Here is a 17,898-nt window from a genome sequence, read left to right on the forward strand (position 1 = left end):
ATTCCTGATTTCTTTTTATAAAACTTGACACAGACAGAAGAGAAAATCAAGCAACAAACATAGTGTGTGAAAGAAATGACTTTTGTGTATTTGTGACAAATGCTTCAAAAACAGTAAAATCATGGGTTTACTGGTACTTGATTCTTTTCATAAAGCTTTATAGTTTTGTTGAGTACAGTATAGAGATGTGTATTACAAAGTACACATTAACTTCAGACAAATAAAACATACTGTCTTTTATTCTTTGAACATCATAGGAAATCTGTCATCAGTATTGTGTTACCACTTTCAATCACTATTCATAAGTCGCCCTCTCTGTGTAAACATTATTTACATGTGTGCACATCCTCTGCAGTTTAGCTGGAAGCTTCGGCATCAGGTGTGCTGCTCGATGCACCCTCATCCACCTTGTTGGTGAGCAGAAGGTACTTCATTACAGGATCAACATACTCCATGATGGTTTCTTTCACTCCTTTCTCCAGCAAATATCCCTCTGTCTCAATCTCTGTGTTTTCATTACCCGCCACTGCCTCCATGGAGGTCTGTAGGAACCGTAAACTCACCAGGACAGAGATCTAAGAGGGAGGGAGAAAGGTTGAGAAATTGAGAGAAAGTAGGTGGGAAGTAGAAAGCTTATTGAAAATTCTTTGATGATAATTAACTGGTGTTCGATGCATAAGTTAGCGTCATCTAGCATTGTGCACTATGCTAACTGTGTGAAAATCCTAGACTGCACTAACTCTGCCTCAAACAGTTGGGAATCTACTTGTATTTTACCTGTAAGAAGAAGACTGACAACACTCCAGCCCCGATGGTGTTCATCAGACCCTTGTAGTAGTTGACCAGGGCCTCTCTGCAGCCTCGGAGGTAGATGTTGAGCTCCTCAGTTTCGTAGTCATAGTTGTAGTGAGCAGAGTTATTGGTGAGCTGGTACTGGATGCATGGCCGTGGGGAGCTGGGGTTGCAGCAGCTGAATGGGACTCCATCAACCAAGTAACGACCATCCACATTGCTCCTGATGCGGCTGAGGAAACAACACAAAGTGCAAATTTGTTAGAGACGACTTTGATGTTGCTGTTTACAGAAACAACACCATAATCAGACAGTCTTGTGTATCCATAGATTTTTACAGGTGAGACACCAACTTACTCCTTGACTTCCTTGGAGTTAAAATCAAGATATCTGTTGCTGATCCACTGGACCTCAAACCAGTCCCTAAAGTCATTGTTTCCACAGCACTGAAAGTCCATCTGCAGGTTGTCGATGTTCTGTTTCTGAAAGCAGCGGCCCGGTGTGTCTGTATCCTTGTAGAAGCGGATGCCGTTCCTCAGGCCGCCCCTCAGAGAAGACTCTAGGCTGCCCGTCATGGCGTAGCTCATGATGACAGCCAGCAGCATGAGCACAGTGAAGAAAGAAGAGACAGCAAAATACGGCTTCAGGAAGGTCTTCCAGCGTGGGAATCTGCCAGCATCCAGCGCGTCCTGACAGATGTTAGAAGCAAAGTAGTTGATTCCCAAACAGGCCAGACCGACAATTATGAGGGTGTTTGGCACCACATGTATGTCTGAGTTATCCATCACCTGTAAGTAAGTCAAAATGAAATTCATTAAGCATGAATAATAACTGCATGCAGTTAGTTCAATTTCATGTCATGCTTCTGTTCTGGAAACTTCCAAGCCATGCCTATGTGGAATGCTAGAGCCAGAGGTAGGGAAAGCACACCTCCTTCCTCTGTCATTTGCTTCCGTGAAAAGCCAAGACAGGGAGGGCAACAGAAGCAAAGACAGAGGTACAGAAAAGAGGTATTGTTAAAAAGGCATATAAACAGCAAAAACAGCTTTTAACATCAACTTCAAAACCATTAAACATCAAAGTCATACCAGGTTTGAAATACCATTATTTCCAGACTGGTGGTATCTGGTAACCAGTTAAATATTCAGTTTGAGCTGGATTTAAAAATGTACATGTCTTAATTATACATGTATTGTGTCTCACTTTAACATGTCCAACTAATTCAGCCTGACTTAACAATCTTGACTTCAAAGTAAAAGTTCTGTGGAAGAAAAAAGAATTTGGAGAGCTTGGAAGTTCAAAAGAAGCGTGATAAAGATGCTCTTGGCAGGAAACACGGATATTAGACGAGAAGAAAGGCACTCCCCTGAAAAGAAGTGAGAAGCCATTATCAAGTTCTGTGGTTTTGGAATACTAAAATGTCGACAACTCTTTTCACATAATAATTCAAAATTAAGAGCCTGTTAGTTCAATAACAGCCTTTGAGTGCGAAGCGGCTCACTTCAAGTCTTTGAGATGAGCTTCTTAGCTCAAGGGCAGCTACAGTAACAGACTAAAGACAGGGCACACTGACAAAGTTTAATTAACTTAGTGTAAACTTGACATTAAAATGTTTGTTTGTTTTTTTTTCTGTGTCATGGGAGTAAATAACCTCGGGGTTTCATGTGGTATAATGCAGTGATTTTAGGAAAACATGTAACTGTCTTTCTAAAAATGATATAACTCTAAATTCAGCACGTTTCTCTTAACTAAATGCCTCAAAAAATTGAACTGTTGTGATTTCTCTAAGAAAAACTGAGTGTTATAGTCTTGCATAATACAGCAGATGTGAAATGATATGAAGGGCACCTAAAGCACATACACTGCAGACTGAAATCAAAACAATTGTTTTAATCTTAAATCTAGCAAGAATTGTCTTACTAGACATAATAAAGGCCTCATTCACTTAAAAGAGCAGAAAAAAGAGCAAAAAAAATATTGAAAGGCAAAAATATTGCCTGAATTGACTGTAAAGAGAGGAACACATTTGTCTTAAGGATAAAAAGAACTACTTGTTTTGGTGGCTAATGTAAAAAAAAATGTCTCAATTCAAGAAAATACAAAGGTATGTTTTTTTTCTCATTCTTTTTTATTCTTAAGCAATTCAAGTTTCATTTTTGTCTTCTAATATCCTGAAATGACATTTCCTGATGTTTCCAGTACATGAGGCTCACATAAAGTCCTATCTGTTTATTCATTTACATATTGAATTACTTGTATTGTCTTTTATCTTTTCTCACCAATAATATTATATTACATCATCATATTTGAAACACTATCATAAACTTTCGTTGTAATATTTTGAACAAATTTTTGATGCCTCAATTGCAAAATATTCATTAGAATATTATAGTACTGTCGGCTATTTTAAATGCTATCCATACTTTCAAAGTGATTTTAAGGCTCAAAGGTTTGAAGTTTTATGGAATGGAAAGTTGTTGTGACCTCAATTATGAGGATTAGGATGATTAAGTGTGACAGAGCTTAGTTTTTCATATGAGTCAGTCACCCAAAGTGGGTCACAGGTTTATCTATTTCTTACTTGAGTCCAGTCAACAAGGACATTTGTCCCTGTGTTACACTACTTTTATCATTTTAAGCTGATTTTTCATGTTCAACACTGGGAGAGACCTTGATTACAGCAGTAATTTATTATACTAACATTAATTAGAGCTTGGTATTACCTAAAGTGCTGTATCGAAAATTAACCAGACAACTTAGAGATAAGAGAAATTATGAGTGTTTCATTTGATGTTATCAGTTTTTCTGGCATAGGTACAATCAGACCAAGGGCCGTTAGAGTGCAGAATCAGAATCACATACAGAATCACATGGTTTAAAAGCTGCAGAATATTATTACAGGTTAGTTAATATTTCTGTGAAGCTGTCAAGCTTTACCAGTATCTATTGTTTATTTCATGTAGCTTAATTGTAAATAAGAACATCTTCAAGTCCAAGAAAGACTCAGTGAGTACCTCTGCCCTCCTACGAAGCTCTGTCTTGAGGATGCAGCCCAGGCTGAAGGTCAAAGCTCCGGCCACTGTGGCACCCCAGGAGAGGAGCCACAGTCCCTGGGCCAGCTTCACCCTTTTCTGAAAGGGGAACTTCATCTTCATCACCACCATGGTTGCAGCGAGGGAATCTAAACCTCACCAGGGGAGTTAGGGGAAGGAGAACGATGAGGTGACAGGTGACTATGATGTGCTTTGTCTGTGAGGAAGAAGAGGAAGAGGTGAGAGGCAGGCCTTTGAGTTTGCAATGCAGGAAGTGGAACTCAACACTCTTAAAACACAAACTAGAAAGAAATGTCATGTTTAAAACACAAAGAAAACAGCTTGGCACAAAATTCTACAGATAAAATAGAAAATTCTCACTGAAAAGTTTGCATAGCTTCATATTTTTAAGGCAGAAACTCTACCTTCTTTCACCGTCTTTGTCCAAAAGTCCTGAAAAAAGTCCAGTTCCCTCCACAGACTGCTACGTCCCATCCAGTGTGCCACACAGCAGATTTGGCACACTGGATTCAGTTAGCGTCTTACCTCTAAAGCCTACCTATCCTCTTACAGCTGTCCATGAATCCAGGCCTTTGTCTGCTCAGCACCCATCACTCATTCAGAGGGACACAGAGGTGACAACATAAATTGATCCTGACAGAGAGATGGATGCACAAAGCTTTAACTTTGAGACACTCATCCTCGCAGCACAACTATAAATGCATGGAGAGAATAATGATACGTATTAAAAGTTAGGTGGACAACGTGCTCCAGCTGCTTGTTATAGTCCCCTGCACCAGGACAAACAAGGACAATTTTATAAATTATAAAACTTTTTGAGTTCTGATGCTGAATAGGGCCAAACCCTTTTACCTTAGCTAATCTATCGCAATGCTTTTCCCTCCTCACGAACAAGAGCTGATTTCATCAAAATGTGACATCGTAACAACACTGTCAAGGCCAGGAAACTGACTAAAACACATAAAGCAAAGAAAGATCTGAAAAGCAGCAGGACACCTGAACAGATGCTATGAATGCATGGAGAGACACTGGACAAAGGCCTCAAATTGTATGTTAAGTAACAGTTCAGGCTTGGAAATATACCTTACGGTTTTAATCTGCTGGATTTTTATTCTCTCTTCTACATGACCAAGTGTCAGTTAAATAGTTTGTAAATATCATGCTTCACCATTTAAAAGATTACTATCGATGCTCATAAGAAGTAGAATCACCTAAGATTAAGATTCAGATCAACAGATGAAGGAAGAAAGGATGCTAAAGCTACACCATTACTACAAAAAGACTCCAAATGAGATAACTGCTGCCTTCTTTCTGGTTTATTCTCCAAAAAGTTCATCTCAAAATAAATGAAAGGTTTATTTGACTACAACAGCAGCTTATTATTTTGATTCATATGTAGAAATGAAAAAAGGAATGAAGAGCAGTGTCATCACAGCTAAGAGTGATTCATGCTGCTGCACTTTGAGCCAAGTGTTAGCATGCTAATGTTCTTACAATGTCATGCTAGCATGTTGTTGTTCAACAATGACAACACACTGCACACAAAACTCTGTGAAGGCTAAGGGAATTTAGTGTGAAAGTATTTGGTTTAAACATGACAAATTACATTTTTGAGCTAATGATGCCACTTTATCAGACTAATGGGAGAGCTGAAGTCATTACTGTGGCTCCTGAGGGGGATATTAATCTTCATTCAACTGTTGTTGACTGTGACTTCATTAACTGTGACACAGAAGAGGCCTGGATCACTGCTTTGGAAAAACCCTGGTATCTTGTGCAGCGAGTATCTCACTGTTATCTTAACAGCTGTTGTTGAAGCCTTATATGGTCTTGACTGTCGGCTCTGATAAACAAGTGTTTTGTCTAGTCAGGGTCAATCCCAGTTCTGCCCCTAGCCCTTGGTTTTGTATGTTGACATCTAGTGGGGTGTTTCACTTCTCCTAACGATCAAGGGGAAAGGCTACACAGCCCTTGAAATGGAGACAACCCCACTTTAGACCAAGGGGTATGACAAATTGCCCACAATATTTTCTTTCTTTCTTTCTTTCTTTCTTTCTTTCTTTCTTTCTTTCTTTCTTTCTTTATCTTTAATCAGATGTCCAATTCTTTGCTCCTGCATGTAAATTTAGCCATATTTTGAATTGTTATAACAATCTACCTAATGCTGCTGTAGGGACAGCTACGGCTAATAATAGCTACACTGATGTCAGACCATGGTGTGAAAAAGATGAAGGGGAAGGGGTAAAAAATAATTTGGGATTGGCCCCAACTTTATTGGAATGGTCTGCCTTTAAATAGCATTATGGGAAATTTAGCAAAAGCAGCTTTACAAAAGCTTTCTCTTTTTAACTTTTTTAAACCACGTTTAAATAGCCTTTTCTAACTTTATTCTGTTTTTCTTATAGCATCACTTCAAGAAAATCCTCGCTACCACTAACTTTTTCTTAATTAGTTGTTTCCAATGAGTTAATTAGACCTACAATTATTACACACAGTTTCTTGTATTTTAATATCTTTTCATTTGGTTTATTAATATAATTGGACAGTTACACAGTTGATATTTACACATGCTTGGTTAAATTTGATTAATTAGCTAGGTTTACTATCATAACCACAGGAAACAAACATAAACAAATGTAATGTTATATAATAATTGTATTTCTACTGAGTTTACATTATATCATAGTACAGATAAAATACTATCACAATACACAGTGTTGTCTCTCTATGACATATTTTACATCAGGGTTTATTGCTCTTAACTAATAGTGAAGGACATTTACAAATACTACTCAGAGCTTGAATAACTACACAACTTTCCATGCAATGAAACAAGCAGATTATCTTCCTTTCTGGGTTTGACAGAAGATAGGTAAATGTCTACTTTATATTATAGAATAGAATAGAATAGAATACATCTATATTTATATACATCTATACAGCAGAAATACATTCATATCTCACCAATAAATATCCATGTGTTTAAAGGTTATTATAGGTTTACTTATAAGGTGTGTGACATGACTATTTGTTTGAGTCCATGTCTTAATTAAGGAACATAAATGTGTAACATTCAGTCACTGCAAATTAATGAAGTCTTGTGGTTTGATTTCAAAATTTAATTCTCCTCAAACAAAATGTTAACCAGTGGTACCGGGGCACTGAAAAGAGTTTTTATTAAACTTTCTCAGCGAATAAAGATAAAAGTAAAATAGTATTTATGACACAATGAACACTGCGTTAATGTTTCTGTCACAGCTGAGTGCGCTCTCCTTTCCACACCTCGTCGGGAATCCCTCCCGTCCAGCCGTGAACCTCTGCTCTGCCCTGACCATCACCTTCACTGGTCTGATGCTCACAAATGAAGTGGTTTAGCATAATCTCAGCTGACTGCAGACTGACCATGCCTTCTGCCTCCGACATCATGTCTTCTATCGGCCTTGCGATAGCTATGTCGTTGCTCCCTCTCCAGTGGTGGATGACTTGGTTATCTGTGGCTGTGTCTCCGTGGTGATGGAGGTCCATCATGGCCTCTGTGCCCCTGAGCTCCTTCTGCAGTTCATGGTGAGCATGAGGGATGTCCTCCAAGCTGGCGGATCGGATCAAGATGGCAGAGCTGAGGGTTGGACTTGTGGTGAGCCTGTAAGTGCCCTCACCTCCCATCCCATCAGACATGTTCTCATTGTGGATGGTGAACTGTAGGTGAGGTATCTGCAGTGGACGTGGAGAGTGTCTCCCGAAAATGTCTTCTCCCCCAGACTCGCTGTCTTTGTCCATGTCTCCATCCTGGTGTCTCCACACTGGACCTCTGTTTGATCCTGTTAGTATGAATCTCGGGGCCTCTTCTCCCAATTCTGACCAATCAGATTCCTCCTCTTCTGGAACAGACCCCAGGGGGAGCTCCTGACTCCCAGCCTGGACTTTTCCAAAGCCGTGGTTGTCCATGAATTCAATCGGAGGAGGAGTGAGTGGGACAGCAACCTGGTTCATGGTGTCATCTGAATGAAAATCATGCTCATTCCTCTGCAGCATTAATGTTCCCTAAAGTGAGAGGTGGTTAAAGAATGATCATTGATCGGTCCAATGAGAAAACTCAAACAATGATGTGAAATATTTAGTATAAAGAACACATTAATGGCAAAATCCTTTATGAACTTGAATTCAATTCAAAATTTCATTTAGTCAGAGTTTTAACACTTTTCCCAAAGTTTGGACTTTTGTAAAAATAGAAATCTGAGAAAAAAAAGGGTGAAATAAAAAAAAAAAAGGAATATGTCAGAATTTATGCCCCGCAAACTCATTGGCCCTGTTTAGCCCTCCTCTCATGCATATAAATATAAACATATGAACAGGGAGTTATGAGGGATGTAAAAATCTTACGCTGAATGTTTCAACACTGTTGGCATGCTTTGCATCAGCAAGTTTCTCTGTAAGTGCTGAAATTCGCCGGTTCAGCCTCTCACGTTCTCCTTCCATATTGTGGGCCTGACAAAGAAGGCAGAGGCTAAGTTAACCACAACCTTACCGACCAGTTAATTCAGTGGAGAAATCTTTAACATTTCTCAGTACTTGTTTATAAATCAATGAAGAACTTCAAATCTCACCACCAGTTGAAGTCTTTGCTCTAAAAGACTGTTGGACTGTTGTGTTGAGGAGCAGCTGTCATGTAGTCTGAAACAAAACACAGACAGATGAAGAAAGTCATAGGCAAATGCTTTTACTAACAGTTTATTTTTATTTACTTTTAGCATTAAAGATCTGCTATGCACTTCAGGAAGTTGCTTTGAGGATGCTATGAGGAGGATCTATTTTAATTGCACTCCCTTGCCACCTTGTGGCCCGGAGTCTACGCACACTGTTGTAGATTACTTTTATTGAGGTGTGTGTTTGTTTTGGAACTAAATGGAGATCGGGTTGAAGCAAATTTTCTTTGCTCAAAACATTTTTTTACTGGATACAATGCACTGAGGTAAGGTATTTATCAGTACAGTTATGTAGCGCTACAGTTTGAAATGTGGCGTCAAGCAAACGTCGCAGCCGGCTATATGTTGTGACAAATCAGCAGCCCGGTGCTCCGACATAGGCTAACGTGACAACAAGTAAATACTGTCAGTTTGTAAGTATTTTAGTCGCCATTTGTGTGTAGCGCAGCCGACAGCCCGGTGCTCTAAGACATGTCCGTAATATGTAGTGCCGGTGAATCCTGGTTGGCTATGTCCTGCCAGTCATCTACCAATCAGAGCTAACGTAACCTCACTCTTCATTTTATTGATAGACTCTGAAGTTTGAACAGACCACTGCAGAATAACTGCTGACTGTGGGTTGGAATGAACATTATCACAAACAGTTTAGCCCCTGTGTTATAGAGTGATACAGCATGAGCTATAGGGCAATTAGCCTTTGCTTCTTTGAATGAAACAATTTGAAACTGCAGTGCATTTTTAGTTACCTTTTAAATCTTTCTGTGAGGTTATTAAACTCCATCCGGGTCCTCTGAAGTTCTGCCTCCAGAAGTTTTTGGCTGCTGATGAATTCTTCCCCCAAACACTCCATCCTCACAGCTGTCTTCAGCAGACTCTGATGCAGACCTTCATTCTGCTCCTGCAGGATCCTATCAGGACGGACACACCAAAGACAATGTCATATGAGCAGGAAAGAGCACCGCAGAATCAACGTTCAGTTTCAGATTTACAGTACTCGATGTTTTATGGGAAAGTCAGACAAAATGTATCTTAGTGTGTAACCCATTTTAAGTAGCTGACATAAATGTCATCACTGTTGATTACTTGTTTATCAACAGTGATTACTCAAGTAAGGGATAATGTATGAAAGGGATAATGTATAATTAGCAGGTGGTTATGGGAAATAGAATCCCTATGAGGTGGACAAACCCCAACACAAAGCAGATAACCACAAATGTCCATACAGCATACAGTCCCAGTGATTCCACCACAGTTATTGTTTCATTGATTGTTATCTGCATGTTGTGGTTGAGTTTTCATTTAACCTTTAAAAATTAATGAGGCACAGCTTCAAACACAGCCGCTGACAGTCTTACCTCATCTTACAGTCTATGGCGTTAACAAGCAAAAGCTAATTATGCCAGAACTCTTTTCCGTGGATTGATTTGACATAATGTGTGATCAGTTTGCCTCTGGCGCTGTACATGTAAGCAAAGTTAATAGATGTTGTCAAGGGTTTTGACCAATCAGAATCAACTTACATGACCAGAATGTCATTAGGAAGTATAAAAGCCAATTACGTCATACCACTTCGACCAAACTCATTTAAAAATGCATTAGACTTACATGATTCTGCCCAGATCATTATCCTTTTCCTGTTTAAAAACAAACAAAAAGGAGACATGACTAAAGGTCCCTGTATGAGTGGAAATATGAAAATGTTTCTGGTTTACATTTCAATCATATCCCTGTGTGGGTTCATGCACTGAGCTGATGTTAACAGAAAGAGATCAATAATCAGTGACTGAGACAAACATTATTATCATTATATAACCTGTTACAGCTGATCACTGGGGTTAGTACTGACTCTACATGATGACTGACAGAGGAATGAGAGGTCAGATGGCATACTTTATGTAAGCTTTTAAGGCCAGTTTGCTCTTCTTCATGACTAGACAGACCGCTGCTGCTCCTCACAGAGTCACTCTGATGGTCCCCGAGGTGATGGTCCTGGTCTTGGCTATTGTGGTCTTCATGGTGATGTTGGTGGTCTAAGTGGTGGTGGTCACCATGGTGAAGTTCACTGTCTCGGGGGTGATGGCCTGGACTGTGTTGGTTTCCATGGTGTTGATGAAGGTCATGAGTATGGTGATCTCCATGGTGATGATGTTGGTGATCTCCATGGTGATGATGGTGGTGGTCTCCATGGTGATGTTGATGGTGATCTTCATGGTCATGATGTTGGTGATCTCCATGGTGATGATGTGGGTGGTCTCCAGGGTGATGGTGAGGGTGATCTCCATGTGGCTGCGGCTGGTTATCTCCATGGTGATGATGTTGGTTATCTCCATGGTGATGATGTTGGTGGTCTCCATGGTGATGATGTTGGTGGTCTTCATGGTGATGGTGGTCTACAGGAGGTGGATGATGATGCAGGTGGTCTTCATGGTGATGATGGGGATGTTCTCCATGGTGATGTTCCAGGTGATCTCCATGGAGATTATGCTTATGGCCTCTATGTTGGTGTTGCTGATTATCTTCATGGTGATGTTGCTGATGATCTCCAGGGAGATGATTTTGGTGATCACCATGGTGATGTTGTTCGGGGTCTCCATGGTGATGTTGCTGGTGAACTCCATGGTGATGATGGTGATGATCACCATGATGATGATGTTGGTGGTCTTCATGGTGATGCTGTCTGTCCAGTGTTTGGTGGTTTCCACTGTGATGTTCATGGTCTGGCCTGTTGATGTCTTCATGGTGATGCACATAAGTGCTAGTGTTGTGTTGGTCTCCATTGTTTCCATGGTGATGATGTTGGTGGTCTCCATGGTGATGTGTAGGTTCCCCATGGTGATGCAAGGGGTTCAAACTGTGGTGGTGTCCATGGTGATGTTCGCTGTCTCCATGGTGATGTTGGTTGTCTGAGCTTTGGTGGTTACTATGGTGATGTTTGTGGTCCTGAATGTTGTCGTCTCCATAGTGACGATTATGATGAAGGTGGTCACCATGTCGATGTGGCCCAGATTGATGTTTGGTGTTCTGATGGTTGCTATGGCGGTGGCGACCTGAGCTGCGATGCTCTCCATGTCGATGTGTCTTACTGTTGTGGTCTTCATGGTGATGATGAGTTCTTTTATTGTAGTCATGGTGATGAGACTGAATGCGCTGGTGTCCGCTGGGGTACAAATGACTACCATGGTCTCCATGGTGATCATCATTGTGTTGATAGTGGTGGTTGCTGTGGTGTCGGGCTGGACTGTAGTGGTGTCCGTGGTGATAGTGGTGACTCTTGTTGTGGTCTCTGTGGTGATGATGGTAATTGTTGGGCTCAGCATGGTGTTGTTTTCCATGGTTTCCATGGCGTGGTCTCCTTTCACGGTGATCAGCTGACTCGTTGGTTTGGTTGTGTCCGTAGTGACAGCACTGTTGCGGTCTAGGTGTCTTGGTGGTCTGGGTCTGTTTGCTGGACCTGCTGGACTCAGCACTGGTGGGCCGACTCTGCTGCCTGAGCCGCTCTGTGCTGCTCTCCACTCGCACTGACCTGACAGAGCTCTGACCTGGGCTGCTTGGCCGTTTGGTATCCGTGACACCCAGAGTGCTCAGTCGCATAGGGCTCAGCACCTGCCGCGTGATCTCATTCAGGAATGCAGAGAACTTCATTTTTTCCTTCATCAGGTTCTTGCGAGCTTCACTCCTCTCCTTCTCTGGCTCCCTCACCTCTCCGTCCCATTCGCTTTCCTTTGGTGTTGATAGAGCCTCCATTGATTTGGCTTTCCGGAAACTCCCGCTAGTTCCTAAACCACCTTGTGGTTTCCTGCCAATCTTTAGGTCATGAACAGGGCTGACTGCAGAGGACTTCACTTTTGCTCCTCCTCTCATAATGTGATCAGCTGTTTTATCGATCAGAGGAGCCGTATCTTCTCCATCCTCGAAGTATCTGTACTTCTTTGAAATGTCAGAGCAAGACTGTGAGTGTTTTACAGGTGGATATCTGTCAGAACTGTCACTGCTGGACTCAGAGGACACGCTGGAGGTCGAGGAGGATGAGGAAGAGGAAGAAAAGGAAGAAGAGGAAGATGAGGAGGAAGATGAAGGAGAAGAGGAAAGGGAGGTGGAGGAAGAGTGAGACGAAGAGGAGGAAGAGGATGAACCAGTGGAGGTGGTTCTTGAAAGAGAGGAGTGGCGACGGTTTTGTGTGCGATGGTGGTGGTGAGAGTGAGAGCAGAAAGCCTGGTTGTTCTCTTGGCGGTGTGGATGGCTGGGATGATGATGGTGATGATGATGAAGATGATGATCACCAAAAACGCTGTCCTCAGTTGTTGATTGGGCTCTGTTTTTAAAAGAAAGAAAGAAAAAGAAGAAGAAGAAATACTTTATTAATCCCCTTCAGGGAAATTCTGTTTTTTTACACTCTAAATCATGCTATAGATACACACACATGCACAAAGACTTGTATCAATTAGAGAGGCCGGATTGATGATGCTACACTCTCAGCGTACACCTCAGCACTTAAGGATTTGGCTCCAGAGCACCCAACTGTCTCAGGAATGCAAGCCAACGACCTCCCCAGCTATCAGCCCAATTCCCAACCTTGGTCCACACCAGGGCTTAGACCAGCAACCCTCTGATCACTAAACCAAGTCCCTACAGACTGAGCTACTGCTGCCCCAAAGTATGCAGCCATAAGAAGAACAAGGCAAAACAAAACTCTTTCACAAATAAACCAAAAAGAAAAAAATCTTTGTTAAAGTAATTAAATAAATAAAATAAATAATGTTAAAAAAATAATAATAAAATAAATAAAATAAAATAAAATAAAATAATAAAATATGCAAACCTTTTTTTCTATTTGGCGGTGGCATTAAGTCAAATTTCCTTTCTTACAAATTAATTAAAAAAACTGATTGGTAAATGTGCCTTATAGTCATCTGAAGAGGAGACTGAGGCTTGTTCAAAAAGTCTAAACACAAGATCTCATCGAGATCAACATGAGGTTTGCTAAATCTGGGAACACCAGTTGGTGAACCTCCTTAACGTTTCATTTTTAAAAGAGAAACATAACTTGAATTTAGGGGCATATTAAAGGAGGCTTCCTCAATGCTGAGTTTCTGATGGCTGGGGATGCTTGAAGAGACAATAGATGAAATAAACCATTTCTGACTGAAACAACAGGTAAAGAACTGTTTACTATGTAAAGCTATAACAAATCCATCAGAGGGAGTAAACAAAAAATAAACTGAGCACACTTGACCCTCTTTAATCAAACACTCCTCACTGGGAGTTCTGAACTTACTCATCAGACTGATGTAACTTCTGTTGGTTACGCTGATGACGCTGTCCTTGATTTTGGTGATGGTGCTTCATTTGTTGGGATTTGGAAGGAGCAGCCTTTCCACGCTTGTGCTCTCTTTCCTGATGGTCGGACATTCCTGACTTGTGACCTTTCATTCCTCTGGAGTCCTGACGAGATGGATGTAAGGGTTTCAAATATTCCTTCATCAACTGCTGCTGCAGCAAAGAGTTGTCTTTCGAAATTCCCAAATTATCTGTCCCTGAGGATAAAAATCGTACTTTACAACTTTGTTATGATTTGGTTTGACTTAAACACCACATTTTATCAAAATGGTTATAATAAAAATGTTGAAGTGCTAATGCGATTAATTCAAAGAACACTGCATGATAAAGTGTTACTTTTCACAAAACTAAACATCCCTATGAACTCTATGAGAGTAAAAACAAACAAGTACGAAAAACTAGGTAAATCTCATTTATGACGCTATTAAACTGGTGCTACATGCAGAGGAACCTTCACTGACAAAAACTATTGACCAACAAAGTCCAAAAGGCAGCTTTAGAAAAAGACAGGCATTGCTTTAAAGGTCCATCACAATCAAATCCGTCACATTAAAGTGAATTTATGTCCAGACATCCGTCTATGATCCAACCAGTCGCTGTCATCTGTACTTACTTTCTGAATGAATCCTGGGGAGTGAAACAGGCAGTAATGCTCATTGAAACAAAATGAGTCTCTTTCAGTGATGCACCTCTTAATTGAGCTGGGAAGCACATGCATAACCCACATGGACTCACACATCAATACATTCCCATGTCACCCAGTGACGGGGGGGCAGGCTGGTGCCTGCAGCTACTTTGAACTGTATTAAACCCTGTGAATATTGTTAAGTTTATGAAGGCATTTGAAATATGCCATAATATACGGTAGCATAATGCTTGAATACACACTTTAAATGCAGACAACAGATGCAGACCTTGTTGCATTCTCATGTGCATGTTGCACTCTTTCATTCTGGATATGTCTGACAGGCCTTTATCCAATCCACAACATTAGGCGCTATTTTTGCAGCTCTTTTGAAGAGAATATCACCCATCTCAATGTTGTTGATTTTTTCCGAGATGCCCCGAGCATCTGAGTCACTGCAACAGCCAAATAACACAGGCTCCCAGCATTCATTCCTCAGCTTGAACGTGGATCCTCTCTGTGTGAAACATCAAAAGCAGTTACAGCAGAGGAAAAAATGTCAGAGAGAACTTCAGTTTGAGCCTGTATAACTCCAGGCGTGGATGTGGGTGGATGTTAGATGTCACAAACTATCTTCTTGTATCACTGCAGCTTTTGGAATAAACACAAAATCGTCTCACACTCTTCAAAATCTTTCAGTTTTCTGTTTTGTTGCAGATGAAACCTCAAAAGTAGAAACTGGAGATAAACCACTCCGGATGTCACCACATCATCACAGAGATTATTTTTCTGTCTGTGATTGTCACCATGAGAGCAGAGCAGAGCAGGGGTGCTGCGTACAGAGTGCCTGATAACCAAAAAGTGTCACCTTATTGATCAGGATGTCCCTATTATGTCAGTGCAATGGGCACTCTAATAACTCAGAGTTAGTGACAAACACATTGAACTCCAATAGGTGACAAAGCCAATTACACATCATAAGACATCATCATGTTATATTAAACCTCCAACAACTTAAACCCTTTTCATAAGACAACAAATAAATCAAACAACACCAACCACAGCTTTGTGGTGTGTACAACTGCCAGATCTGTCGTCCCCACTGTGGTTTTTCTGCATGTATCTTTATTGCCACAGGCAGCTTTCCTTGCATCAATGTCATGTGGCTCAGATCCACTGACAATCAATGCAAAACCTACGCTGCTGCGACTGTCTGGCACATGCAATGGAAAGTTAGAAGAGACATCTAACACAGCATCAACACGGATGTATTAGAGTATTTTTAACTCTGAAATTAACACTTTAAAGGGGTTATAATTAGGAATCCACTGGACAGGATGTGACAAAGCTACGTCATACAAGATGACATCAGATACCACACTGTGACGCAGTACTCTCCATGCTGGAACACTGGCACTTGTTATGTAATAAATCTTTCTGTAACAACAAAATGTAGAATTAAACATCAATGACTTTGCCTCATTTGAGGAAACATGGCCATATTTGAGCTCTACTGATAGCTTTCCTAGTAGGCATGCTCGAGTAAGGCCGCACCATCTGCTCCAACAAAGAAAGGCCTTCAAGGGGAGAGAAAAGCCTTGCACTGCAAAACAGGTCCTCCACATATCAGCATGCCTCTCCGTTTGTTTTTCACCTCTCTGTGGAACATGAGAGGTTTAAGTGTTTCCCTTTTCACAGCTAAGCAGTTTCTTCACACACAGCTGAGAGCTACAATGGACTGTGTGGGCAGGACTTCCCTGGACTCTGAAGATGTGGTCCAGCTGCAGCCACTGGTCTTATCCACCAACCAAAAAAATATGTTTACAACCTCAAGCTGGCTGATCACTTCAACCACCAAAAATTCTGCAGAACACCACCCCAGACATGCTTACCAAATATAACCTCTAGGGATGGATGCTTTTCACTTTTACAACGATATGGTACCATTGACCGGTACCTGGCAATCAGTACTGGTACTGATTTTCTGCACTTTTTTGTGATAATGTGGTAAAAAAATATCAAATTATTTAATAATAAAATCTCAATTTTTTTCAATATAATATATTTAGTCTTCATTCAATATATAACCTTGCAATTGTGTGTCGATGTCCAGCATGGAAAATCACCTGCTCTTCCTTAGCCTCACAGTCACAAGGATGTGTTAAGGTACTTAAACATGGTACCTTTCGATGTAACGTGAATTGGTAACCGGTACTTTTGACAGAATTCGGTCAGTACCTTTAAAAGTACCTAAATTGGTACCCATCCCTAAATACTTCTCATGTAACTGTTGCACAGTGCCAGGTGAAACTGGCAAGGTTGCATGAGAAATAGAAACCTTGTGTGACCAGCTTTAGAGCTATAGAGACAAAGAGAAAGTCATGCAAAGATGAAACTCAGGATGGGCATCAGAGGACAGGCACTCCAACTCTGTGAGGAAGAAACATTCTGGTTTGAAAGCAAAACAGACACGCTGTAACAACCCAGATAGCTAATAGCCTTTCAACCCCAAAGCACATGGTCTGGTAACTCTTTGTACAGTAAAGTCATACAGCATTCGTACGAGAGACCCACCTGAAGACGGTAAATTCCCACCTGGAAAAGGATGGTGACCCATCAGCTCCAAGAAGCCAAGAGAATCTTGGTCCACAAGTACCACAATGGACCAGCTGCAGCCTGGATCAAACAGTCCTTCCCTACTGGGACGAATTTAGTAATCATAAAACTTCCAAATATTCCTGGTGGCTTAAAGAAGATGAATCATTAGTACTCAAGCATTTGATTTAAAATTTTAATTTTAAAGTTTTATGAGGTGAGGTTACAGAAGGTGAGTGCTGCTAACTTTCTTCAAAGGATAGTATCTGTTTTAAAAATAATGGCGATGGCTCTGTAGCTGAACCACAGAGACGTAACAGGTCTAAGGCCATTACTACACAGCACATTTCTGAGTCGACTCATTAAGTTTTATACAGATTCATACAGCCACGGCTGCTGTACTTTGACATTCAGAGCAGCCAAAACACCTCCAAAAGAGTTATTTATAGTGACTGAAGGAAAATGTTATTAATCTGTGAGGTTAAATGACAGGGGGGGTATCCATCCTGTGGTTCTGCCACCTCATTTAATCTCTGCCTCAGTGATATGGAGACCCTGAGCTGAATGCACCACCAGGAGGAGTTGTGTGCAAAATCAAATGTATCACAGCGTCACAGTCAGCTGTGGCTTGTTGGATGCTGTGCTCATATCAGGAACACAAAAAAAAAATATGCAGAGAATTCCCTGTCTGCCTTAGATGCATGCTTTTATTCATCTCATCTTCACCCAATCTTACCACAGCACGCCGAGAAAACTTCAACTCCCCAAAATATTCCCTAATAGACACATTTTG

At 40.9% G+C, this 17,898-nt stretch overlaps 2 protein-coding genes across 2 annotated transcripts; both read right to left on the reverse strand.

Annotated features, from left to right (window-relative positions):
* Window positions 1-316: 316 nt before the first annotated feature.
* On the reverse strand, window positions 317-4,016 carry rom1a (retinal outer segment membrane protein 1a). Its single transcript, XM_074672762.1, has 4 exons — window positions 3,807-4,016; window positions 1,150-1,580; window positions 778-1,024; window positions 317-575 (listed from the first exon to the last, which is right to left on the reverse strand). The coding sequence occupies exons 1-4, from the start codon at window positions 3,954-3,956 to the stop codon at window positions 357-359; spliced, it is 1,047 nt and encodes a 348-aa protein (XP_074528863.1). The 5' UTR covers window positions 3,957-4,016; the 3' UTR covers window positions 317-356.
* A 3,081-nt stretch (window positions 4,017-7,097) lies between these two features.
* Window positions 7,098-13,957, reverse strand: LOC141791821 (uncharacterized). Its single transcript, XM_074672477.1, has 10 exons — window positions 13,824-13,957; window positions 11,725-12,860; window positions 11,401-11,660; window positions 11,041-11,280; window positions 10,597-10,938; window positions 10,154-10,182; window positions 9,295-9,456; window positions 8,450-8,516; window positions 8,226-8,330; window positions 7,098-7,886 (listed from the first exon to the last, which is right to left on the reverse strand). Exons 1-10 carry the CDS (start codon window positions 13,955-13,957, stop codon window positions 7,098-7,100), a joined length of 3,264 nt encoding a protein of 1,087 aa, XP_074528578.1.
* Between the last annotated feature and the right edge of the window lie 3,941 nt (window positions 13,958-17,898).

This window comes from Halichoeres trimaculatus, unplaced genomic scaffold (genome assembly GCF_033239565.1).
Source record: "Halichoeres trimaculatus isolate MK-OKI-2021-1 unplaced genomic scaffold, fHalTri1.1 fHalTri1_scaffold_6, whole genome shotgun sequence".
Lineage (NCBI taxonomy): Eukaryota > Metazoa > Chordata > Actinopteri > Labriformes > Labridae > Halichoeres > Halichoeres trimaculatus.